We start from the raw sequence: 26,713 nt of genomic DNA, 5'->3' as shown, positions 1-26,713 counted from the left end.
GAATAATTTTATTTTTTTAATGCTGAATATTGATCTATGGCTCAGCAGGTGCAAAATAGTATATTTCCGGGTTGTTGGGATGGAATTTTTCACTCTTGTGGAGTTGGCGTTTGAGCCGAAGGCGAAAACTTGCCAAACACACGAGTCAAGAAAACCTTTAATTTAATTCAGTTTAAAATTCAATTCGCTGAATTCCAAAGGCTATATGAACTATATAATGCAAAATCATAGAGTATCAGTTCAGATTTTCTAAAAACAAAAAAATAGAAATTCTACAGTAAAAAATCTAATAATAATGTGCACCATTGAATGGGCTTACAATTCTAATTGGCTCCAACGATGTTTTTTATTGTAAATTTATGACGTTTTTAAACAATGGAGAAGTTATTTTTCGAGCTCATTGCATTTTGAATAAAAGCGCTTATCATTTTAGATAGTCTCTCTGCGATCCGAGAAAGATGTCGCGCATCGATAACGCTATATATACGTGATATGTATTAATTATACATACATATATATTTCGGCTAAAACCCACTACGTCACATATATATCACATATAATTATTATACATTGTTAATTGCTACAACACTAATTAAAATTCTTCTTCGACTAAAAATCGTTGGGAATAATTTACCAACAAAATCAGGAACCCATGGAGCCGAGTCAACAATAGAATTCCCCAATATAAACAACGCCTGTTTACCTTGAGATAAAATATTAATTTTAATTCTCGATGGAAATATTAAAAGAGTCGAGTGACTGAACTAGATCTCTCCATTGTTTAAATATCATATCCAAGAGTAGAGATGATCTCCATGAAGCAATCCTTGGTACCTCGACCTGAGAGATAGAAGAATAAAGAGTCTCGCCATGCATTCAACTGGAGAAAAAACTTGAGTCCCTTTCAACGAAATGAAATAGCCGTTCATGATGACATATATAGTATACATAGGAGTATGGGTGGAGTTTTGCCCGTTCATACCGATTGGATTTCCATTCCCCAGGAACTAAAAACGATGCGGAAGCCCGCCGAATGAAAAGAAGGCCCCGAAGCGAAAGCGTATTCGGTAGTTTAGTTTGACTCCTATTTCTTCTTTTTCTCCATTTCATCTGCACACGTATGTATATCTCACATAAGGCCATCTCTCTCTAACATCTTCTTTCCTAATATCTCTTTTTCTTTCTCTTTTGTTGTCTTTTATGCGATCGCCTTTTTCCACTATTTTTGTTTCACATGACAAAACTGTCTACAAAAAAGGTACGAATAAACGGGACACACGTCGGATTGAGATATAAGAGCTTGTGGCAAAGAGCTAGGAGGGAATGGAAAAAACTGTTCAATGACAGTGTGAAGAAGTGTCGAGGGCATTTGGTGGTGTGACTTTTTACGAATTATTTCCGCATTGTTGGATAACTTTCTGGAGTGAGAAATGTCATTGTCGAGAATTTTCTAGAAGGTTTCAATGCTTTTATTTTTATGTCAAGATAATGCCATGGGAAATATTTGCAATTTTCATAATTGCTCTGTTTTATATTTATCACTTCAGAATGCCTGATTTTAATTAAGATTCAATTGTGAAAAACCAAAAAACTTGAGTTCAACAGAATCTTCTTATTTGTTCATTTCTTATTTCATAAATTTGCAATTTTTTATCTTTTTTATTTTGAAAAATAGAAAAAATAATACTTTCCTGTTTGTTTTTGTCTCTTTATTCATCGCTATATATTAACTAGGTGGAGGTATTATAAAACGATTTAAAATCAAATTTGGAATAATTATTTCATTTATAAAATTATTGAATTATGCTATGATTCTTTATTAATTATAGTTTTTTTTTTTTATTCAACTTTTTATTCATAAGCTGTTCAGAGGTTTTCACTCTTTTTTTCCCCATTGATTACCGAATTTTCTGCCTTTTAGTACGTTCAGTCCTTTTTGAATGGGAAAACTCGAAAACATGTTCAATGAAATGAAAACCCCTTCAAATAATTAATAAAATTGAAAAACTGTAACAAAAAGTATATTAATCAATTACAATAATTTAGGAATGGCAATATCCCAGCGAAGTCAATAATTCCCAAAATAAATATCGTGCAATTATTCTCTAATGATTCTTACTCATAATTTTCACAAGCCATTGGCAATTGAGGTTAATTTCCTATATGAATTATTATCAATTTCTCGATGTCTAGAGATTAATTTGCCCAGTCATGATAAACGTAAATATACGCAGTGGAGCATCTCGAGAATTCGTTGAGGGTCGACTGTCGTGTCTCATGAAGTGGAAACCTGGGTAGTTTGATCTTGGTTATACTTCGTCGCCTCGAGGTTATGTAAGCAATACTTGGTTCCGGGTTTTCAGCAAAGCCCTACATTAGCATTTATTAATTACACCGTCTCATGAGTCTGTACTTTGGTTGACGCTATCATACTACCCCTAGGTTCCTCCTCACTTCCTAATATGTGCCTTTCTATTATGATGGCTGTAGGAATACCAACCGTGAGAACCTTGAATTTCGCCCTTATTATATGAATGTAAACTGACTGACAATGCGCTCATATTGGTACGCCATGGGAATTTCCATTTTCAACACGTTGGTGTCAGCCAGAAGCTCATTTTTTATTCCGTCGTACAACTTTATTGAATTAATTGTCATTCATTAATTAGTCTACTGTTGTACACTACGTGGGAGGTACTTATAACTGAGCTCAGTCAGTTCTATCCAAGGCTGTGAAATGATAACATCTTGTCAGAGCCTGCCAAGTCAGCCTCGAAATAGGGTTTCGTTTAGCCTAAAATAAGTCTTAACTAAATTTACAAGGTTCAATAAATCCCTACAGCATATGATAATTTTAAACAGTAAAAAAAGCCAAATAATTTGCGGCTTTACGGATGATGATTATTATTATTAACTGTATCTTGTCTACACAACCCTAATGCAATTACGGGTAAAAAAAATCCTGGCCCAAGGCTTAAAGAGACTTTTTTCTTTTGTAATCTATTACTTGGCTGATTAACATAATCCAGTTACAGTCCATATATTCAACAATAACGCAATTAATCAAATCTGGGGCGTAACACTATTTTTTATGACAGATCAAAAATTATATAAATACTAATTTTCAGTGGAGTTGAAGGTGAGAGTGTTATTTCCTCACAGCGAGAAAAATCCAATAAAAATCACCAGAAAAAAATGTGAAAATTACGTATGGAATTGTAATCCACGAGCGAAGAGAAGTCCAATAAAAAGTTCGGGCTAGAGCGGAAATTATGTCCGGTGGTACCTGCCCTGTGAATTCTACGATCTATTTTGTAAAAAAATACCTACCAGCCTGATGACCCAACGGTGTATTGATAAGGAATTATTTCGTAATTTTTACCGCATCCGAAAAACGGATACGGAATATAAAAAATACAAACATTTTTCTGTCTGAGATTTTAGTTTAATTGATTTCATTTTATTTCATCTAATTTAATTTAGATTAAAAGTTCTATAATCACATCATCATGACACCACACTCAATTGTCAAGAGGAATTACGATTATAAACCCAATTCAGTGCATATGCAATCATCTTTTCATAACTCAGACTGAAATCCAATAACTTTTCTCCAAAACAAATTGTACAAATTAAAAAAATACTAAAAAATCAATTGGACGAATCAAAAACGGATCAAAGGAATCATTGAACTAAAAATAATTGGAGCAAAACTACCAATCCCGATCTAGAGCAATATCATTCAAAAAACTTATTTTTTTCTAGTAAGAAGATGAGGAAGATATCATATATATCACATTTATGAACAGCATCGAAAATACGGCAACGAATTTCTAATTCCTCCACTCTTAATTTTTTATGGGAGTATTAATTTATTATGCTCTAAATTCTTCTTCTGAAGCTTGGATATATTCACGCTCGTCGTTGTTCCATGTTCTGCCATAAACCCCATCGCATTAATTTTCTGGTCGACAAAATAAACCCTATAAATTAAAAATTCATTATTCTCTCATTATACACTGAGAGAAAAGTCCAAAAAAATTACTGTGCCGAGCACTACAATCGTGGTGCAAAATGCTAGAATACTAGAACTTCTTTGATTCACAAATAAAAATTACTATCAATATGTCAAATTTTCTTATACATTCCGTAATTAATCATGTGTGGCTCCATAAGATTTACTAAACAGCACTATCAAATTTGAAGGTCTATCATTTTTTGTTTGAGTTTGAAAGAAAAATTGATAGAAATCCTTCAAAAATTCCTATCCAGATCAGTATTTTTTATTGTGCTTTCTTTTAATTTTTACTGTGCTACACAGCATTTTCTCCAAACATTTTTTAACCCAATATGATTGGTTAGCGATGAATGTCGAATGTTTCCGATTCTTACCGAAGTTGAATTTAACAATGGTAACTGTTGCGACGACTATGAATTTTTATTTGGCCGATAACGAAGTTTTGCTCGGCCGATGAAGAAATATTACTGCATGGCATAGTAATTTTTCTCAGGCCTGCAGTTTACACCTAGATTGTAAGGCAGCACAGTAATTTTTATCGGAATCACAATATAAAAATTCATAGATTTTTCTCTCCATGTAATGAATTTTTATATGTTCAGACTAGTCATAAGTCCTTTTACATTCAATTTTAATTTTTAATTCACTTACTCATCGCTTTTATTTTCTTTAATTCCCATTAATGTCATTCTTCCTTGGATTTCTTTTTTCTTTATGTTCACTAAAAATTTATTTCCATGCAGAAAATAAAACAAAAATATTGAATAAATAACATAGCTCATACCCCAGAGAGAAAAATCACTTTACTTCAATCTTAAATCAATTATTTATGAATGAATTCAATTTTTGTCATGGGACGACATTCGCTGTTTCCCTTCATTTTCGTAATTGGCGATTGCGAGGTGTAATAGAGCCATTGAATTTCTTCATAAAAAAAATGTATAACGCTTTATTATCATCAGAAGCGGTCGCGTTATGAAGAGCTTCACATCATTTCACATTCATGTACCCATTTCGTTGTTAGATTCGACCATCGGATATGATCATTACTGAGTAAAACAAAATCCTCGAGCGAAATTGAAAAGAGTATCATCGATAAATAGGGTTGTGGTTATTCAGTCGATGGAATGAGCGGTCCAATAATTCGAGTGAAGGTTCTCAGTATAAAATCCCCATTTCCTGAGTTTTTTATTATTCATATTCAGCAGAAAACCAATAGCCACTCTGATCGATAATTATCCAAACTTCATAACGTCCATCTGGTTTGAAGCAACTCACCGAAGTTATTCACTCGTCAGGTAATAATTGACATTATTAATAGCTTAATGACGAACAAATCATCCAGTATTATCAAAAAATTCAATGAGAATTGGTTTATTGAAAATCAATAATTCTCATTGGGAAGTTAATTGACAGAACAAATTCAATTACCTTTGTGGTGGCTTTTTTTAGTCCTCCAGGAAAATATAGGGCAATAGTTCAGCTGAGCTCTAAATAATCAAATGGAGAATTCAATAAAACTCACTAAATAATCAGATTAACTTTTTTGAAATTAAAAAAGTATGAGTGGTACTTTGAAACAGTTTCTCTTTGTACAATGAACCCTTTGTGAAATATGATTTTCGTGGGGTTCATTGCAAGATAAATTTCATTCCATTCCGGGTAAAAAAAAATTTATAGCTTTCCACAAAAATCGGAAAAGGGGTTGGATTTTTTTAATGAACTTCGAGTCATTGCATTTTATTTAATATCCAAACTAAAAAGCACCACGATTCGAAAATATATATTCCCGATTTGGGAATTCATGTCCGTTAATTGAAAACATGATTTTTTAATTATTTAATCTCTATATATATTAGATTCATGATTTGTGATTCTGAATCGAAAATTCATATCACCGATTTAGAAAAACGTTTTCACGATTCAGAAATACGTATTCTTATTTGGACTATATAGATTTATGTATTTATTTATGAAAGCTGTTTATCTATGCGACTGATTGCGGATTAAAATAAACTCAAATCAAATTTATTTTTTTTCGTGATTTAGGTGCTTGACCCTGCAAAGAGGTCACGCTATTCAGGTGCCAAAACCCCGAGAGAAATATTCAAGAAAAATTATGGAGAACACTTGACGTAGAACCAGAATGCTTTTAGATGAATTTCTGTAGAAATATAGGAGAAAACTCTGAAACGTTCAGTAAATTATCAGGTCTGTCCCTAAAAGTGCGAAAAAGTTAGCTAATTTTTGTAGAAACTGTAAAATCTAACAGGTATTTCACAAATCATTATGTTCAAGCACTTTTACGTAATCTGTCACAAATGTCGCGTGTTTTTTCGCGTAATTCTTATTGGACTTTTTTATCGGTGGAAAATAACTGCTTAGTGTATAAGATTCCTCGTTATGAAAACTATATCGTATGATAATATGAACAAAAGATAAACAAAAGAATACTCCCAATAATAATTAAAAAGCTGGTAATATAAAATATTTGAATATCACTGGAATGAATTCATACCAGACAACGAAAACTCAAGTGGCCACTATGAAAACTGCAGCTAACTGAATATGAGAGGACGTTTGTTGAAGAGGTAAGGGGAATACAGAATTGCTCGCGAGACCTGGGCTCAAATGAATTGTTCCACTCTTGGCCATTTCATTATTAATGAGATCCTCGTAAACGGAGAACACTTTGGGGGTCGGGTTTTGGGCGATGGAAAACAAAAGGGCATGAACTTTTAACCATTCATGCTGGAACATCATGGTGTCAACTGCATATGCAATTAAATTGCAAATATCAAAGGCACTTGATAGTTTTTGTAACTTGTAAAATTCCATATTTTTGGGCATTAAGACGGTTTGTAAATCAAGTTCATTGCACACAAGGTGCAAATTGTTTTTCAAAACCGCGAAACAATTATTTTTCCGGTGTGGAAAGCAAAATTAACAAAACGGCAAATTTTTCAATTTGCAGCGGTAACACCTGGCATGAATTTTTGAAATATCGCAATTGTGTGTACCGATCGAAATTGAAATTGAATTTTCATATGTGGCAGAATGAAACTCTTTTATTATGGAAATTTTGTTGGTTTGATTATACCGATTATGGTTTTTGTTATTCGTCCTAAAAATCCTATGGATCGTAATTGGAATTATCTGATTTTTAGTTGCATTTATTTAAGGGCTAATAAATAGAAATATTGAGATTTTCTTTTATTACAGGACCCATAAAACTTGTATGGGCTGAGGAGAATGAAGATGTCGAATTACCATGTGACGTCACTCCACCAGTAATTAATGATACAGTGGCTATGGTGCTGTGGTTCAAGGATGAAATGGGCCAGGGAATTCCTTTTTATTCGTAAGTCCACTAAATTTCAAAATTTTCACTAAGCATACCTCAACATTAATGTTTACTTCTTAAGAAGCAGGAAAAAATGCGCTGGAAAAATGGTTTGAGAAAAACGAAATGAATAAATGTATGAATGAATAAATAAATAGGCAAATTTTTCCTCGAAGAAATGCGAAGCACAACTAAACATTACAAATAAAAATATTTTCAAAACGCTTTGGTTAAAAAATGTGCACAACTGCACGGTAAAACAGAAAAGAGATGGGAACGATCCCAAATGTTTATTTAAAAATATTTCTTTGTTATTTATAAAGCAATATTTTTTCATGTACTTTCAGTTTCAATAATATTATTACACTAAAAAATATTTCCCATTGCCAAAAACCATTATCTATTATCCTTTTTGTGATGTAATTTTTTTACACAAAAATTGGTTTTTGTTCTTCGTTTATCTGAAATTGTTCAAATCGTTGCTTTGAACAAGGATTAACGCCCAGGTAGAATTTATTCCATTTTTGCTTCTGAATGGAAACATTGCGATCGTTCGATTTTTCGATTCTTTAATCTTGCTTGGAAATGACGTAGAATGGTCTGAAACGTAAAAATATCAAGTTTGAGGGCAATGTGTGTATGTGCAGATGGTCAACTGAGGGTCAATTTTTACAAAAGAAAAAGAACAGACGGGTAAATTAATTCCGAAAAATTTGGAATTCTGTTAGTTCATAGGTCCTAACATAGACTTGATCTGTGCTAGATTTCAGCCCGATCGGTTGAGTAGCTTTTGAAATATCGGTAATTGTTTCTGAAAAGTTTTTTGCAAATATCTGAGAAACTATCCAACTGTTTAGAAGCTTCATTCTTCTGAAATATTCGTCTTAATGTACTCTATATGGATCAGTCAGAGTATATTCATATTTTCTCACAAAGTTTTCGAAATATTTCAATTTTCATGTTTTTCGAAAAATGCGTTGTACGCCATCTCTGATTTTTCAAAATCAAAATGTCAACTTGAAATTTGACAGAAAGGTTCCTCTTATGACTTCAATGTTTGGTATTGAAAATGAGCTAAATCGGATGATTCGTTCAAGAGATATTCAATTTTGTATCTGAAACGATTTTCTTAAATATCTGAAAGACGACTCAACTGGTTTAATTTTTCTTTCTTTCAAAATATTCATTACATGTGCCTTATTTAGATGAAAGATAAAGAAATTGAAACCAACTATCAATGAAATTGATGGCAAAATAAAACAGTGTAAAAAAAATAACATGTGAAGTAACAATCATATGTCTTCTACCGTTAGGAACGGTCAACTGCTTGTTTAATCTCAATCTCAACATAAATTGTTGATTTGTAAAGTTTCTCTCTTTACACTGAAGTTTGTTCATCAAAGAAAATATGTACTGGCCATATTTAACAAATGTTATAGTGAATGAGGATAAGTGAGTGTAAGGGGAAAAAAAATATGTACCTAAAATTTGAAAAAAAGAATGAAAATAAATGAATATAAAAATGAGAGAAACCAGAGAGAAACATCCAACCGTATGCATTTTCCTCTTTCTCCCCTATGTATACCCTTGTCAACCCCATAGTGAGTGACTGACATTTCTCTCCACGTTTTCATTATTTACTTTTTTCCTCCCTCCACTTTTGATATATTTTTTTTTCTTCTCACTGCATACGTCGCCCGTTGCATTTTATTCAGAGCACGATGAATTTTCATATTTCTTACGCAATTGTTCCACACTCTCATCACCCAGCATTTACCTTTATTTATATTTTTTAAATGTACATTCGTTTTTATGGTTCAATTTTACCATGGCACAAGGGCATAACTCATTCATATCTTTCTCTAGTTTATTTTTAGTTGGTCGAGGAATTGAGGATTTTTGCGCTAAATATTCACGCTTTTATTCGCATATTTTCATGATTATTCATGTGCTTTAACGTAATCTCAAATTGTGAATGAGGCCAAATGAAATTTCTCTTTTTCCAAAACAAATCATTCATCTAATGAGCAATTGAATTTTCGTTACCGATTTTTTTCGTTTACTGAAACTTTCAATTTGCAATGGTAAATAATGTTTCACATTGCAACATTTATTAGTCCCGATCATTATCGATATTTATTAATATCTCGATATTTATTAGTCTTCTCATTAAATTAAACTTAAATTATAAGCGAAACAAATTGCTAGCAATCTTTATAGTTATAGTTTTACTTTATAGTTTTCTGTACATTTTCCATTACATAATTATACAAATTTCATAAATCAATAACAATTTCACTAAGAGATACTAGTTGAAAGGGTTTAGTGGCACATTTCAATCGATTTTCAGAAGTTGTTTGCCATTTTGCGCTTCCCGTAACGGGAGTCTGTATATTTTGCTTCTCGTAAGCTCATTCATAATTAATTCCGTTCATAAAAAGACTCCAGACCTCGATACAATTTGTTGCCTTGCAGTTTGTGGCTTTTGCAAAATGTTTCAGCAAAGCCGAGGAGTTGTAGTGCTTCAAACATGCAGCAGCTGCAATCCTTTTCATTCCCTTAAAGGAGGACGAAGTATCACCACTTACGAACACTTTGACAAAGAGAATAATTATTTTAGATCAGAAATGCTACTGCGCATTCAGAGAAGCCCCATGACAGTATGGAAAATTAAATGGTGAAAGAGTTAAGTGGGAATATGAGAGGAGTTACTTCCTGTCTTATTCCCCGAACTCTTGGAACACTATCTAAATTAAAAGATGATAAAATCACTCTTTTAATGAAGAATTAATTCCTCTTTAAGGTGGTTGTCGCGTGACAGTCTCTGTAAAAAGTTTATCCGCTGTAAAACGGGCCAGTTTAGAACACAATCTTTTAGCGGTATATAGTCTCACTTGATTGATTGCATTGTGCATGGATAGCTAAAGCATAACTATATATTTTCCATATTAACTATTTTCAATTATATAAATTTATGAATTTCCGATAATTATATTCCGTAAACCAAACGGTCAATCGATTTGATTTTTTTTTTCTGTATTTCCTCCCACGATGTATATTCCACGTTTTTTTTTATTTCTGAAACTGTCGAGCCGTTGATTTTTAAAAAATTCTAATCGGCAAAACTCCATTTAAACACGTGTTAAATCACTCGAATTTCAAAAATTTATATCTCAAGTTCAAAACGGTCAATTGCAAACGGAAAGGCTCATTTTGTTGCTAATTTTTCAAACTATTCACCATAGAATTGTTAACGAAAACTGTCGCAAAAAAATTCTACGCGACAACAACCTTAATGAGGCAGTTTTTATCTTACGACTAGTAGTACAAATGTTGAATCGACGAATTCGTCTATCTGTTATATCAATATTGCTATGAAATGGGAGTAACGGATCAAGTTTTGTGGGCATGTGTGATATGTACACAGCGAATTGATGGGCTCTGGTTTTAATAGATGGCAATATTTGTTTGATCTTTCTGACAAACAACACACCAGTGCCTTCTGATACATCAATCACATTATTTATGGTAATGTTGTTCCATCGAAATTTATGTTATCTTTCAATTACTGTAATAATCCCCCTTCAACACGGTGTGTACGAACGATTATTTATTACTAGCAAATCCAGGACCAGATAAATCTGCCACATCTGGATATAATGGGATGTCCATCAGGAAACAAAAGCCTCCAAAAATATTGTGGATATTTTCTACGCTGATGTTCAACAAATTCGGTGGTACTGAACATCCCTATAACTTCCACAGCATATTGTTGTTATGATGTATACCGATAATTATCTCTATTGGAATATGGGTGCAAGTAAATAAATAATTTTTAAGAAGTCCTTTAATATTTCGATAAACTATTCTTTATTAACACGAGGAAGGCACGTCTTTACTAGAGGAGAGTTGTCAACAGACTGAGCCTGACCATAAAGGCAAAAATTCTAAATGAAAAACAAGAATAAAAGTTAAGGTTTATGACTCAAGAGAATACAGTCCTTTTTCAAATTTCAACATATGTTTAGCATTAAACCGTTCTAGAAAATTAAAAATGAAACGATTGTGAACTGGCCTCTTTTCTGTGACTATTTTCTCAGTATGTCATAAATATTTGTCGAGTAGTTTTTGTACAACAATGGAGGATCTGTACTAAAATATTCCAACAATCGCATCACAACTGAATCCAATTTCGCACCTTTTGATGAGAAAATGAAGACATGAAATCATTACCTTCCTTGACATTCAGAAAAATGCATTATGAAAGTAAATAATTAATGGTAAATAGTGAATAATTATAAATCTTTGATTCATTCCCGTGGAGTTTTCAAAGCCGCCTCGTGAGTTTAGCACATTTATTTGTTTTAAAAGATTGATTGATCAATCAATTGAATTGATTTATAATGGTAAATGGGTAAGAATGAGTAAAAACTGAGTACGATGGATTTACCAATAATTCTCCCAAGTCCTCTTTCAAGAATTTGTTTCTCATTGATTATTCTCAATTGATCGTACATCAATTTTCAGGAGTGAATGGCCAATCTGTAAGATACATTATTATCTATCACCATTACCTTATTTTCAAATTCTATTTCATAGATATTCTAATAGATTATTCCTGATTAATTGCTCGCAATAGATTGTTCATCAGTTTCTAACATTGAATGGACACTGAGTAGGATCAATTCACCGATAACTCCTCGACGAATTCCCTCGGAAAATATGTTATGTTTAAAAAATATTGTTGGAATTGATTGTTCATCAATTTATTGGGGTGAATTGGGACTGAAGAGGATGAATTCACCAATAATTCCTGAGGGAATTTCCGTGGAAAGTAGTCACTAACTCCAGTGCCATCAATTCGCGTCTATATATATGTCTATATATGTGCAATTGTGGTCAGACCGTACGGTAGACGTGATGATTACAGTCGATCGAGCAACAAGGACTAAATGGAATGGAGTCTATCCCAATTCGACATCGTCGTTGGGTTTGGAGGATCGCTACGGCGTTCACAGCAGATGAACCGTTTGTGGACGTTGGAGAAATTGCTTCTCGGGGTTTTGTTGTGCAAGTGTAAGATGGATAAATTCGACCACCATCATCCCACTTCCAATCTCAGTCCCTCACACGCCACGAATATTTGTTGATCGAGACAACAAACCAATAGCTAATCCCGTAAATTGTAAATTGTTTTGGGTTTCGTGTCTTCATCATCTTTCCTTTCTCATTACCGGAGATTGTCCGATAGATGTTGCTTGCCTCAGCGGTTTATTTTTCAAAATCTTGTGAAGACCCTGATTTTATTTTTCTTTTACTTGACTGGAGTAATGAGGTAAAGACGGGGAGATATTTTACCGGCATTACGGAAAGATCAAACGCTCCTTTCATATCCCCCAACCGACGATCCTCAACTCCAAGCGTAAATCAGTGATTTTCTTGCATCTCTATAAATTTGCATTGCAATCATTTCAGGATGAATTCGCAAATATTTCGAGTAGACGATATTGTGGAAAAATACAATTTACGTCGTTGAGATACATTATGTGATGCAATTGATATCAGGGAGAAGTACATGGATGCTTGATTATTCAGCGGTGATTATCAGAGGGACAAATTACTGAAGCATACAATTATAGTCGGACGACTAGCGACGATTGATTGGGATTTTTCATTATTTTTTCATTGAACAATCCATGTATTTCCGAGTGGATTTCGTTTTTTGCATGAGTATTGGTATAATTTATTAATTTATTAAGAGAAAAATAGAGGTCTCATTGTTTTTAAGTTAAAAAAATATTGATAATAAAGATCTGAACGTAACAGTCAAGTCAATGACTATTAATTCAAAGCAAATTATAGAATTCGCCTAATTATTGCTGTAAATGAAAGATATATTGAAAGGAATATTTAATGGCCTTAAATTTATGAGAGTGATAAATTTTTAAGTAACCTGCGAAACGTACAATTTTGAAACGCATTGAAACGAAAATCCATTAAATTTCATTGAATACAAAAACGGAATATTGTGAATACGAATGATAAAACGCGAGCATGAATTGGGATTTTAAATTGGTAATGTACGTGCTGGCTATTTAATCTCGTGACTTACACGTTCGAATCCCGAATTTTTTGATATTGAAAAGGAAAAGTACCAAATTGGAAACGTAAGCCGGGCATTTAAAATTGTAATTTGCATTTTTAATCATGTAATCTAGCCGATCAAAAACGAAAATAAGATTCCACGACATATTTTTTAGGATTGATCTGACTTTATTCCTGAACCACAACAAATTGGAAACTGAATATTTAAGGACGATTGTTTAATGTTGAAACAAGAATACTGTATACTGAACAGTTAGCTTTCATTCAAAAGAAATCTTCGGAATTAATGAAGAAACTAACTTGACAAAATCATTCGTTTGAAATTCGATTTTTATCTGAGTATTTTCAGTACAGTTAACAAAGTTTAACTCCACTTCGCCAGAAAGATAGAAATGAAGTTAGGGTATAAAGAGGTGGAATCCTCGAATCGTCGGATTTCGCGCGTTGGATTCTCCAGGGAGAGTGCAGAGGGCTCAAACTTTCTTCGTCGAAACATTTCCAACTCCTTGCACACGTGGGTCTTTTCAGAGTTATGGTATATAGATTTGCCGCAGGAAAACCAGTGGATGCCTGTCTTCCTTCTATAGATTTCATTATTATTTGCCTCAGTTTCGCGTCTCTGAGTTTACGGTGGTCGTGGGGCTGTCGAATGCAGAGAGTGCCGAGAAATATCATTTTAATTCGTATTGAGTTACCTAGAACACATTGCTAAGACGTATAATCGATATTACAAAAGTGAAGGGAAAAATACAACCGACAGAGTGAAAAACTATTTTCATGGCTTGTACATGTCTTCCCTCACATTCTGACAAACTTCTCTCTGTCTCTCTCCATTTTATTATGATGAACAAGTGGAATCTTGTATGCTTTTGAATAAATTAAAATTGTTGGAGGAATCTGAACAATCGATATTATCGTCTGTATTTCCCCATTCAGTCAAAATAAGAGTTCAACAATGTGACAAATTATCAGTTGTTCAATTCAATATGAATTAATGGAATCTCTTAAATCAGTAACAGAAGCACTGTATACTTGGAATTGATTGTAAACATTGCACCAGCATTGGGTCAACGTTGCATCAACATTGCGTCAACATTGCATCCACCTTGTGACAACGTTGCGCCCATATTTCCTCAATATTGTCCCAGAGGTGATCATAAAAATTGAATATTTCAAGAACGAACAAAAAAATCATCCCCAAGTTTGAACTCGATGGATGTAACGTTCCAACGAATAATTTAACGGACTATTATAAACATTTTAATAAATGTTTTTTTAGTGTTTGCTGAAAAACTATAAAATAGTCCTATACAGACATGCAGACATGATTTAAAAATCACATATCTGAATCGCCGAGACAAAATAATCGATGCCGCCATAAAAAAACGAAAATTTCGGACTTTACGAAGGCAATGCCCGATTTGGAATCAAAAATATGAAATAAATTCCCTATAAACCAGAATATCCGCTAACCAATACCATCAAAAAGCCCACATCGTAGATTCGAAGCTCAACAAGTTTCCGATAACATTCTCCCAAATCTAATTTATACCTTTTCTCTTATATTTTAGTTACGACGCCAGAAAAAATGAAGGGCCCGTGCATTTTCCCATATCGAACGATTTGGGTAACCGTGCAATATTCGATATCAGTCACTATCATCACGCCAGCTTGAAAATTCGCAAGGTAACACAGCAAGACCAAGGCATGTACAGGTGTCGTATTGATTTTTTCAATTCACCAACCCGCAGTTTCCAAGTGAATCTCACACTCATCGGTAAGTTCCTCATCTTCACTAGTCTTTTCTCCGTTATAAACAGTTGCCTCTTAACGATCTTCGATCAAGATAATAAAGCTGCCAGATGAATGATATTTTTTAATGTCTTTTTCACATTATATTCGGCGAATAAAATTTTTTTACTATCGAACCACGGCTAGCAAAGTGGCTTCCCTTGTAATGCCACAGCGATTTATCGCACGACTCCTCTCTCAAACTGGTGCTGCTCGTAACTTCTCTTTGACCCGCCGGCCAGCATTTCCGCTTTGCGCTTCCAACGCTCAGCACAAAACTCTTTTTTTTCACTCTTTTATCAAACTTTTTTTCTCCCCCCCGCCCCCAATCTCCCCCCTCCCCTCCATACCTCTCTCTCCCTTTAAAACGTCGCTTTTAATGACAGAACTTCTCCGTTCACATCACATGCATGAGCGCAGATAACTAGAGTTAATACCTCGGTATTTGCCAGCGTATTCAACGAATCGTTCCGTACGAGATGTTGAATTTTTGTTCTAATCCCATTCATTGATGTTGACAGATCTGATGACAAAGTACGTGGGAAAAAATAATTAATTTTGTGTCTCGTTATCTCACAGAGCATCCCTCCCGGCCGGTTATTTACGATGCCCAGGGCAGAGAGGTGCAGGGAGTTTCACGTTTTTTCGAGGGATACGATTTGAGACTCACCTGTCAGGTCTCGGGAGGTAAGATTATCGTCTACAAATCTTAGAGTATATGGAGAAAATCTGTAAAATTTGTGGAGTATTCTTTGCTATCGTATTATAAATCAAGACATGCAATTTCAACTCACAACCGCTCCACTATATCAGGTGTGATTCGGAATTCCCAATAAATCCTCTTGTTTTTGATTTTTTATCTAAATTTTGAGCGTCGATTTCCGGAAGTTTTTACTGTACTACATTTTCTGAAATTTTTGTTCCAATTTTCTTGTCGAATGGAAACCGTGGATTAACCGATTTTTAGATTCTCTAATTCCAATCGCAAGATGTCTACAATGTTATAGAAGACGAAATAATAATAAAAAATTTGAAATGTTGAAGATTAATTTTTAAATAATTCGACGTAAATACAATGAAATTTTCCGCGAAAAATGTGAACTTTCAACTTATGATCGGTATGATTAACCTTTAATTTGACGCTATGTTTCAGGTCCAATAGCAACTTTTTTAAATTTAGTCTTTTGTCAATATCTCAAAAACTACTGGGCGGATTACAATTTTTTTCTTTTCAAAATACTCGTCTCAGTGGGTTCTATCCACATGAATGAAAATATCTACATTCGTTCGGATGAAATTTCATGATATCGCCGTTTGTCGGTTAGATCATTAGAAAACTCTGTGGACATGATCGATTAATAAAAAATTGAGACAGCGAGTGGTCATTTCATAGAATTGTAGCTCCCATAAAATATAAGATTCGTATTGTGATTTATTTCTTTTTGTGTGAATGTATTTCTTTGAATATTTCATGAACCACTCGACGGATTTCATTTTTGTTAAATACTCATCTTAGTGGTCATCATATCGAGCAATCGAAATGTGTAGATCCGTTTATCCAAAAATCGCGAGATATTGCCCTTATTCCATTTTTTAAGTATAATTTTAATGAAACATGTCTTTTATTTTTTTGCGATACAAAATTATTGTGAATTTTTCCCATTCATTCAAGAGCAATTGTTAAACAACCGAATTTACTAACCCGTGACTCTATGAAACCACTCTATTTCTGAGGAAGAAAGAAACCGACGAATAAACAATTAACTGCTCGAAAAAGCCCGGCTGATTTTTAATTATTTCCTTTCGTGAATTTTGTACTGTAACTTTCGCGGTATTCTATAAACGCGAGCAAATATTGTGATAATTAGCATGTACGCAGAATTATACCTGGGGCAACTAAAAAATTATAATACTTGTCTCGACAAAAGAGAAAGGAAATAGAGTTTCACACACGGAATATAAACAAGTCGCATTTTCGTTTATTGCACGAGGCATATGATATACGCGAAAGAAAACCGAGGTGTTGCACGTACTGTGTACGGAAATTTCGTTTCCTGGAGGAATAGTTTCACAGCAAAATGGCATGTCCCATACTCCTATGTCGGACAACGATGAATTACCATAGAAATTACGGAATGCGGACCAAGTTGATGTGCCATTGGTGTCTTCAAACACCTGGATATAATCCGTATTACCGTATCAAGTGACGGTGCAGTTGTGCATCCTTACTATAATTAAAACAAGTGGAGAATTTCTCTTTTAATACACGAGACTCCAAACGTGCTAGACCATGTGTCTCCTGTCACAGATTATTAATCCGAAAGATTATACTGTTTAAAAATTACTCCTGAAATTTTATAGAAAAACCTTAGAATGTTTAAATACCACGCATTCATATGAAATTTGTTGGTTATTATTACTGATATGTCAGTCAGACTCTAAACTTTTCAGCCATTACAAATTTTTAAAAATCTTGTCTTGAAGTTAATTTAGATAGATGGCACCATGCATATGCTACATGAGGAATTTCGTGTACACTACAGTAGATACACGTTAATGAAAGATGAAGTATTAGTGGAAATGGGTATGAGTCTTAATGAATGAATGAACAGTGAAGAATGAGTGCGTCAGCTTTTAAGCTTCAACTTTCGAAAGGTTCGATTCGATTCGATACGGCCATCTCCCGTTTAGATAGGACGAGAGTCCGTAACGGGTATGAAACGATTTCTGTAAAAGACTTGCGACTTTGAAATCTCGCGCCACTTTGGGTGGACCAATAACGAATCGCGGCTTCATGATTTCGAGATTTTCGAGATAATCGATTGTGTTAAGCGTGTCCCTTTTAGAATAGGATGAAGTACAATTATTTTTGATAATAATTTAGCAATACACTGTCAAAAAGTCGTTTGCCATTTTTGAAATTCAATCCGCTTCCCTTGGCGTGTCCGAAAAGTGACTTTTCCGCACAGTGCGAAGAAAAATATTGTTCGCAACTCGTGCTGAAAGTTGGTTTTGGCATGTAGAATTATACCACTCGTCTTTGGTTCGTGCTATAAACCCCCCACACGCCAACAATCACTTTTCCGCACTTGTTAAGAAATATACAATTTCGGGCATTTTAAGGCATAATGGGTTCGCATTATACAAACAAAAACCGAAAGTTCAAAGATTAAAATGCTTTCATTTGACACATCAGATCTTGAAAATACAAAATAGAATTTAATGTTTAACGAATACTAAATCACCTTCAAAATACCTCAATATCACACTCCTAACACACGTCGACGACTTAATCCAATAAAGGTGCAATAATAGCAGTCCAAAAGAGACATTTGTGGTTATTACGATGTTATTAGCAACTCGTACATTCACAGCAATTAATTCACGAGTATTAGAGGTATTCCAGCGTTGTTTTCCAACCAGAACTCTCATGCAAGAGAATAATGATAATTTGATTTGGCCCATGCGAAATATCTCCCACGGGGGCAATATGACATTCCCATAAATCCGATGCTGCATATTCCGGGGTAAAAGGATCATTTCAATAATTCTAATTCCAATTCCAGGGAAACCAAAACCATTGGTGACGTGGTGGAAAGATGGAGAACTCCTTGACAAGGATGTCGATGTTCCTGAAATGTCCGGAGCGATTGCGGTGTCTACCAAGTTCACTGTCAATCATTTGTTTATTGGCAAAGTGACGAGAGCTTTGTGGAGTTCAAAGTTGGAGTGCAGAGCTCAGTCCGGACCGATGTCCACTCCAGTGGTTAGAGAAGTTCCTTTGGATATTTATCGTGAGTACTATCACTTCCATAAACTTACTTTCCCAATTTCCTTGTTAATGAATTATATAAATCTCCAACTTCTCACTTGACTATTCATTTGAATTCAACAATAAGTTCTTTCTTAACGTTTTTGTCATGTTTTTCATTTAATTTTTATGGTGGATAGTTTTATCTAAATGATCGCGTCAATTTATTAACTAAAAAAATTGATTGGACGTAGTGGAAGGGGAAGTTGTGTGATGTATAAATACTTGGTGGCTCTCGGTGGTCAGTCGCATATGAAACGTGTACTTGGCCGATACGCTACCGCGTTATCTTGAAACGTATCCACTCAATGACCATTTTCTGGTGGAGATTGTCTGTTTTAAACGTGAAATAGAAACGTTTGAAATTTGGGTAACTTGTGTTTGAATGGTGTGTCATGGATGAGAATTTTTTTTAACCAATGGCTCGATAGTTATTCAAATCAAAATTCAAGGGTAGAAGCACCATTCCAACCAAAAGGATAATTAAATCGACTGACCATTTGGTTTGTCAGGAATAATTACAGACTGTTCATAAATTTACCTGATCCAGAATAATTACAATGAAACATATATAGTAGAAAAATATATAGGCACCATCTACTCTTTTTATTGCCTCTATTTATCCCGCGATTATCCTTAAATTTTATGAGAAATTCTTCGCTGTAAATGGAGTGAATATAATCAATTAATAGTGTATACGGCAGGTTGGATGGTGCATGAAAACCGAGGAAAGTCGCTGAAATGGCGTCAACGTGATAAAAATTCACGTTTTTCACGACTCGCGTTCAATTTTCGCACGAGAATAATTCACAAAATCTGTTGTTTTGAAAAATTCTACAACTGACGTTTTATAATCCTTAATGTGACTCTTATTATCTCGTTATAATTTATAATTGTCCTTCAATTTCCATCATTGACAGTTAAAATATTATCCAATAATATGAGTGGTGATCATTTATTAGATTTTCATGAACGATAACCGTGTATTTCCAAAAATATCTACACAATATATGCTGTATATCGATTTTTCATATATTTATAATTTCGAAAATTGTATAGAATTGGTCAAATTTTATTCTAAATATATTTCCCCGAGGGGAATACTTAAAATGTATTCGCCTCGCCATAAAATTAGTAATCATCTGCGGAGACCGGTATGACCGAAGAAAATCGAAAATGGTAAAAATTCAAAATACTAAATAGACTAAAATCCTTCTGCTCGAATGGCAGACTAAAAATGATGATGAAGTTAGTGAAAAAGATTCGCTACGTTAATAATGCAATGAACTGTTTGCAAATCCAGACATTTCATATTAGGTGATACAATGGAAAGTTTTCCTGAGTCGTTTCTGTATTTTATTTCTCACTTTATTACCCGTCATCTTTATTTGTATATGCACATACATACATGAAGACAGAAAAAAAACAAAGAAGAAAGAGAGAAAAAGCTTTATACTGTCGACCATAAGTGGTTTTTACACAGAGTAATCTCGTGCGGTTGATACGCCTGATTTTATTCTGTCGTCTATGGCAACGCGATATCATGAAAATAAACTTTACTGCTGGTTGGAAAAAAAAGTGTCCTTTGAAATGTTTCGTTGAAAAAAGCCATGCCCTCATTTCCCCCATGCAAACCCGCGCAACACTATTGTGTATTTTTTCATTGAAAATACTGGTGTGAAGCAGAGCTTAGTTAAATGTATTTACTATATGTGATTCTCGTGTTATCAAAGGACTGCATGACGGAAAGAATTCGCAAAAACCACGAGTACTAGAAATAATAGTGTAGATCTATTGGTGCTGAACTCAACGTCCCGCTGTGGTACGTTAATATCCTGTTGTCAATATAAAATTGAGAAAATGGAAAGGCAAGAGGAATATTAAAGAGGAAATTGATTTTGAAATTTTGATATCCGCTTTGCTGTCCAGCTAAAAGCCCGGCCAATGCCCAATATTATTAGGATTTTATCGAAATCCATAACGATATTCATTAAAATGAATATTCTATCTGCCCTAAGTGCTAATTAATAATTTTCTTGCTGCATTTTCCTCGATTTCCATAATTTATGTTTAGGGTTGTAGCAATACTCCAATGAGCTCCTGATGAGTTATAAATTATTCAGCGAATTGTGTATTCGGCTTTTTCATTCGAGGAATATATCGCGGATATTTTTATTTTATCACATTTTAATAGAGAGTTTGAGATGTTTAAAATTGACAGATTCGTCAATTGTCTCGTTATTTCCTCTTCGCAGTCGATATTGCCGGTTGAGAATAATTGATTTTTCATTGAATTTCGTATGGAATATGATTAATGATAATTAGTGGACGAATAACGTAATATTGTTTAAGCTCTGAAGTATTTGAAAATGTCAACAGTATTATCGATTGACATTTTATTGTGCACGATGTATTAATTAGCCGTCCGTAAATTGCATTGGAAAATTGATTATGGAAATGGATTCTAGTCGGAAAGTGCATGACTGACCCATAACAGTTGAAAAATCCATGAATTTTATTTTTAGTTTTATTTTTAATTTTATTTTTAATTTTATATTTTTAGTATATATTAATTAATTCATAATTATTTGTTTATTAATGAATGACCGGATGGTTCCCCCAGAAAAAATATCCGTAAATGTCTAGTTCAGGTCTACCAAACCATTCTGGATGTTGTATATTTGGGTGGATGGGTTTCCGGCACCCAATTAAGGATTTGGGCAGCATTTTGGAGGGGAAAAATTAGTTTAGGACAGATGGTTGTTAATATACTGCTCTCTGCGTTATCCAGTCGCTACGAAAGACAATACATATTGGTACATTTAGAGACAATGGACACATGGAAGGATGGATTTCAAATAGTTCCGAGCACTTCACTAAACTCTGACTTCACCTCACCCGACCACCTACCATCACTGACTAGACACGACGAGTGATTTATTCGCCGCTAGCCTTCTGTGGGAATTCAAATTCAAAAGGGTTTAGGGAATTCCAGGGACAACCGAGTTTACATCAGAACATCAGAACTATTTGGTGATGTATTTTTCTCTCTGTTGCTTCATCCTCTCTTCTATGTTCCTATTTCTGGATACCGAGAGGATAAAAATGGATTTTCCTTAAAGAAATTAATATTTTCATGATTATTATTTTTGGTCGACCTAAACCGTACATTTACCTTCAAAGATTAAAACTGATGCAATTCCAATTTTTCCATAATTGAGATTAATTTGTAAGTGAAAAAATAAATATTTAATCAATTACTTGTGGACGTCACAAAGAATGAACGATGAAGAGAAATTAAAATTGAATACATTAAGCACAGGTAATTACAGAGTTAAATGAAGAAAGTCATGAGGAGTTTAAGAATTAAAAATATGATTGTTTATAAATGGGATGAAAAACGAGGGTATGGCGTTTTGTTTTCCTCTGCGTAATATCTTATTTTATTCATAATGCAAAAAACTTCAGAAACGAGGACAAAGAAATATTCAAAAATAGCGAACGATGTAAAAGGGTAGAGGCAAAACGGAAGTGAGATAAATTCCAGTCATCATTTTGGTGCTTCTTAAACTCTCCTTTGTCGGTTTAAGAATTTCTCGGAAGTTGGGTATAAAAATATTATGGACCCACGTTGCGCGAGTTGCAGTGTGACTCTTTTTTCGCATTTACATTTCCGTCCTGGACTTGTATCCCACTGGGTATGACTATCTACTCGTATACTTTTACACGCGTAAATTTACTTGAATTATTCCCCAGGAAATTTTTCTACAACTTAAATGAAGACATGAAGTAGGATAAGTGCAGATCAAATGGATTGCTTCTAGAACTAATTAATTGGATAAAGCCAATCAACATTAAGGGATGAAAACCTTGAAGGTTGAGAAAACTCAATTAATATTATTGAATTGCATAAATAAATAATTGTGGAGTTTTGTCGTAATTTAGAGAGGAATATTCAGTAAAAATTGCAGATCCTTTCACGCAAGCCGCAAGCGAAAAAATTTTAAGTCAATTTTTATAGAAATATAATAAGAAGAAAATGAAAAAAGTCCCATAATTTTTCTGGAGCCTACAAACTAGAAAAGGGATTTCCCGAATCATTTTTTTTCCGTGTAATTTTTATAGAATTTTTATCTCACCGAATGGTAGAATATTTTTCTTTACACAATAAAGATCGGAGTTATTAGATTTTTCATCACTTTTCCGATAGGCGCATTCAATTAAGGCGTACTTGTGAAAACAGTGGAATTTCATCAACAGTTTAGTAGAAATTGGTAGTAAAATTCAATTAGACACAATTTCAACTTTCAAATGAAATTTCGATCAATTTAAAGTGACGAGAAACCGAACGGAATGTATGATTTTTTTAAAAACGAGTTTTTCCAGAATTTCAGTCTAACTCCGATTTGCTGTAAATTGGCAAAATGTTCGCGGAATACCTCGCCTCAAGCTCATATTTCCCTCCACTTATCCCTAGTAATTGTAAAACCGCGTGATACTGTGATACCGATAAAACCGAGATAGTTTAATTTACAGCTGATTGCGTTCCAAGTAGCCGCGACGGTTGTCCTTTAAGAACCGCTGCCAGAAACCGTGAAACGACTTTTCCTCAATTCGTGTGTTAAATCCCATGAGCCACGGACGTATCTGTAGTACCAATACAAAACTTCCACTGCGAAAGCATCAGTTAACGAAAAAAGGGATCAATAGTGGAAATATTTTCCGCCAACTTTACAGCATGTAGAGGTCTGTATTCTATAGCCAACAGGCGCCAAGCGCCCATTTTCGACGAGTTTTCCATAGTTGAACGGGAGGTAATAATCTCTGTGGATTTGATTCGTCGTATAAATCAGTGACACTTCTCAATTCAATTCATCTTCGACAGAGCCACTTTATCTCCTCGTAATTCATTAATTCAACTAGTTCCGCAAGTTCAATAAATTAAGGCAGCGCTGTATTATACACTCGTGGAAATTGTTCCATATAACTGGAGCAATTAAATGTTGGATATCTATTGCAGTCATAAAGAAAAAAATTCTTGACGAATAATCAGTATCAATTAAATATTTAATACTGGAATCATTAGATTAAGTGAAGAAATTAATATATTTCTAGATTTCATCAGTATTAAATACAAGGAAATTCGTGATGTGGAATGGAATTTAGGCAGTTCCCAAGATCACGAATGTCAAGAGCTGTAAAAATTTGAGAGAAGTCAAAATATTATTGAAAAACAATATTTTGAATATGACGCAATTTATTTGAACTTGCAGGATGCAATTGAAAAATTCGAGAAGGTCCCAAAAATTAATTTTGCTTGTTTCAAATTTTCGGGACTTTTTCGAATTTTCCATAACTTTTTTGGGATTGTAAAAATTCAAAATCATTTGATTTCGTTTGCCTTCTTCATTTTTTAAACATATATATTTATATTTATATTTATATCATTGTGGTGACGAATCACTCTGAAGAGGATTCGTCATGAAACTCTCGACTCAAGTGGAGTAATTTTTTCTGTTGATGCATCTGCAAGATATCTCCAATTCAAATTCCAATTTCGGTTGGTACGGCTTACGTGTCATTCGCCGTTTATCAATCGCGTACATATTTATCAACAACGAAAATTAACCGAATAAATAACATTATTATCCTGCCAATTGAATGAAATATAATAAGTTTTTGACTTATTTTGGATATATTTTGATGACAATTACAATGGACATGAGGTGATTTCATGTTTTTTTTTTTTGGTTTCAGTGAAGCCTGTTGCAGTGAAAATACGTCTAAATGATGACTTCATCCTCGCTGGACATCCAATAGCAGCGGTATGTGAAACATGGGGCAGTTGGCCAGCCGCTACCCTTGGATGGAGTCTCGGAGGACTAAAATTCCGTGACCCAAGTGTAGCAACAACCCAACGAAGCAATTCCACGTTGAGTAAACTTGCTCTAGTACTTGATCGCGACGACGATGGCAAAGAGTTGAGCTGTACAGCGGTCAATCACAATTTTCCCGGTGGTGAACTCAAAGAGATTCGTCAACTCCGAGTTGCCTGTGAGTTGATGATATTGTCCAGCATTCTTCCACTTTTTTTTTAAATTTTCATTGTGCCTCAGCAATTTTTATCCCCAGGCTATCGCACAAACGCCAAGTAAATTCCCAGTTGAATGGGAATATAATCCACTTACTTGACTGATTTCATTTTGAGAACGATTGCAATTTCAATAATGGAAAAAAGAAAATGATGAAAATGGGGGGGAATTGGTGAAAAAATAGATAGGAGGGAGGAAAATCTGAAGAGTGGACTTTACTTCAACGCTCACAGACTATAATGCCTCGGGGAATATATACTTCAAAGCTTTGAGTGATGGAGAGAGAGAGGAAAATGTCGCTGTAAAAGTGAGGCAGAGAGAGCCATTTACCTCTGGCCAATTTCATCCACCAATGAGTGTTCGTGGCCTAAAATTTGTCAGATCGGTGGCCAGTACGTACCAGTCGCCCACCAATTCACCACGACATTTTCCCTTGATGAGTGAACTTTCAGAATTCGATTACACTGTCCGAACAATTTTTTCTCCCCTTTGCTCTCTGCTTTTCTATCTTTTTTCCTGTCGCTTATTAAATGCATAATCCCTGGAACAAGAATTACCGCTATTTCTTTAACTGGATCAAAGCAAATTCTTCACGAAATCATATAGGATTTTATACAACAATTCCCCTTGATGTGGAAATTTTTTCGGTTCCATTAAAGTGTGTCAACAATTTTTTCTCCATTCTGTAAAATTTCAAATTGTTCAATGCAACTTTTTGAAATAGAGCAGTGACTACTATGGCAACTACTTTTTCGGGTGGAATTAGATTGAAAACAAAACCTCCAGGTCTTTCTTTGTACGAAACCATTTGAAAGATTACTACCAATGAAATCGATAGAAAACAAAATATGAAAAACAAATAACACATAATTTGCCTTGTTACATTTTTATTATATTTTTAAAGCGTTGAAATGTGCATTATCGTTTCAGGTCTGTTAGTTCTCCTCTTCACATTTCGGTTTAACGTTATATGATTGCTAGATTTCTATTCAACCATTTACATATGACGCTCGATAATAAAATACACCGGCGCTTAGTATCGTGACCAATTTTTCAGTACCGAAAAACCGGACGTTATCCGCCCTTCTTCCCCTGTCAACCAAAACTTTTGTCTTCGGAACCAATAAACCGGATTAAAACCAAAGTGAAACCAAATTCCTCAGAATCAAAACTGAAAACGTAAATTGATATCAGAACGGAGGAAAGGTGGTAGTTTCCCGCGCTGCTCAGGAGTAAGGTTGTGGAGAGAGAGATGGGTCGAGGTGGAAACGAGTTATTAGACATAGGCTAATCTTTTAAATACAATGGAAGAAACTTAACCCTAAGGCGTGATGTACGCAGATGCTCAAAAAAAAGAGAACTAGAATAAGTCCTGAAAGAAGTTATGATCTCAAAAGGAAAAAAAAATACGAGAGCTGACAGCGACCAATATCTATCCCGAAAGCCGTTCGGAAAATCGGTCCCCTAAGCCGGCAAGAACTGCGACATAGGCGAAAATATGTAGATTACTCGAAAGTCCCTAGGGCGATAAACGCAAAAGGAGACCTCTTTAA

General features: G+C 34.3%; 1 protein-coding gene across 1 annotated transcript in view; it reads left to right on the top strand.

The window, feature by feature from the left end:
* Positions 1 to 26,713, top strand: part of side (sidestep) — a gene marked incomplete in the record, with an annotated part of 89,733 nt that overhangs the window by 28,550 nt on the left and 34,470 nt on the right. Inside the window, 5 exon segments of the mRNA XM_011311179.1 lie at positions 7,241 to 7,379; positions 15,038 to 15,243; positions 15,837 to 15,944; positions 18,824 to 19,051; positions 24,826 to 25,122. Coding sequence (XP_011309481.1) covers positions 7,241 to 7,379; positions 15,038 to 15,243; positions 15,837 to 15,944; positions 18,824 to 19,051; positions 24,826 to 25,122 — 978 coding nt within the window.

The sequence above is a fragment of the Fopius arisanus genome, unplaced genomic scaffold (genome assembly GCF_000806365.1).
Source record: "Fopius arisanus strain USDA-PBARC FA_bdor unplaced genomic scaffold, ASM80636v1 scaffold00085, whole genome shotgun sequence".
NCBI classification, from domain to species: Eukaryota; Metazoa; Arthropoda; class Insecta; order Hymenoptera; family Braconidae; genus Fopius; species Fopius arisanus.
This window is presented reverse-complemented; position numbering and strand designations above follow the sequence as displayed.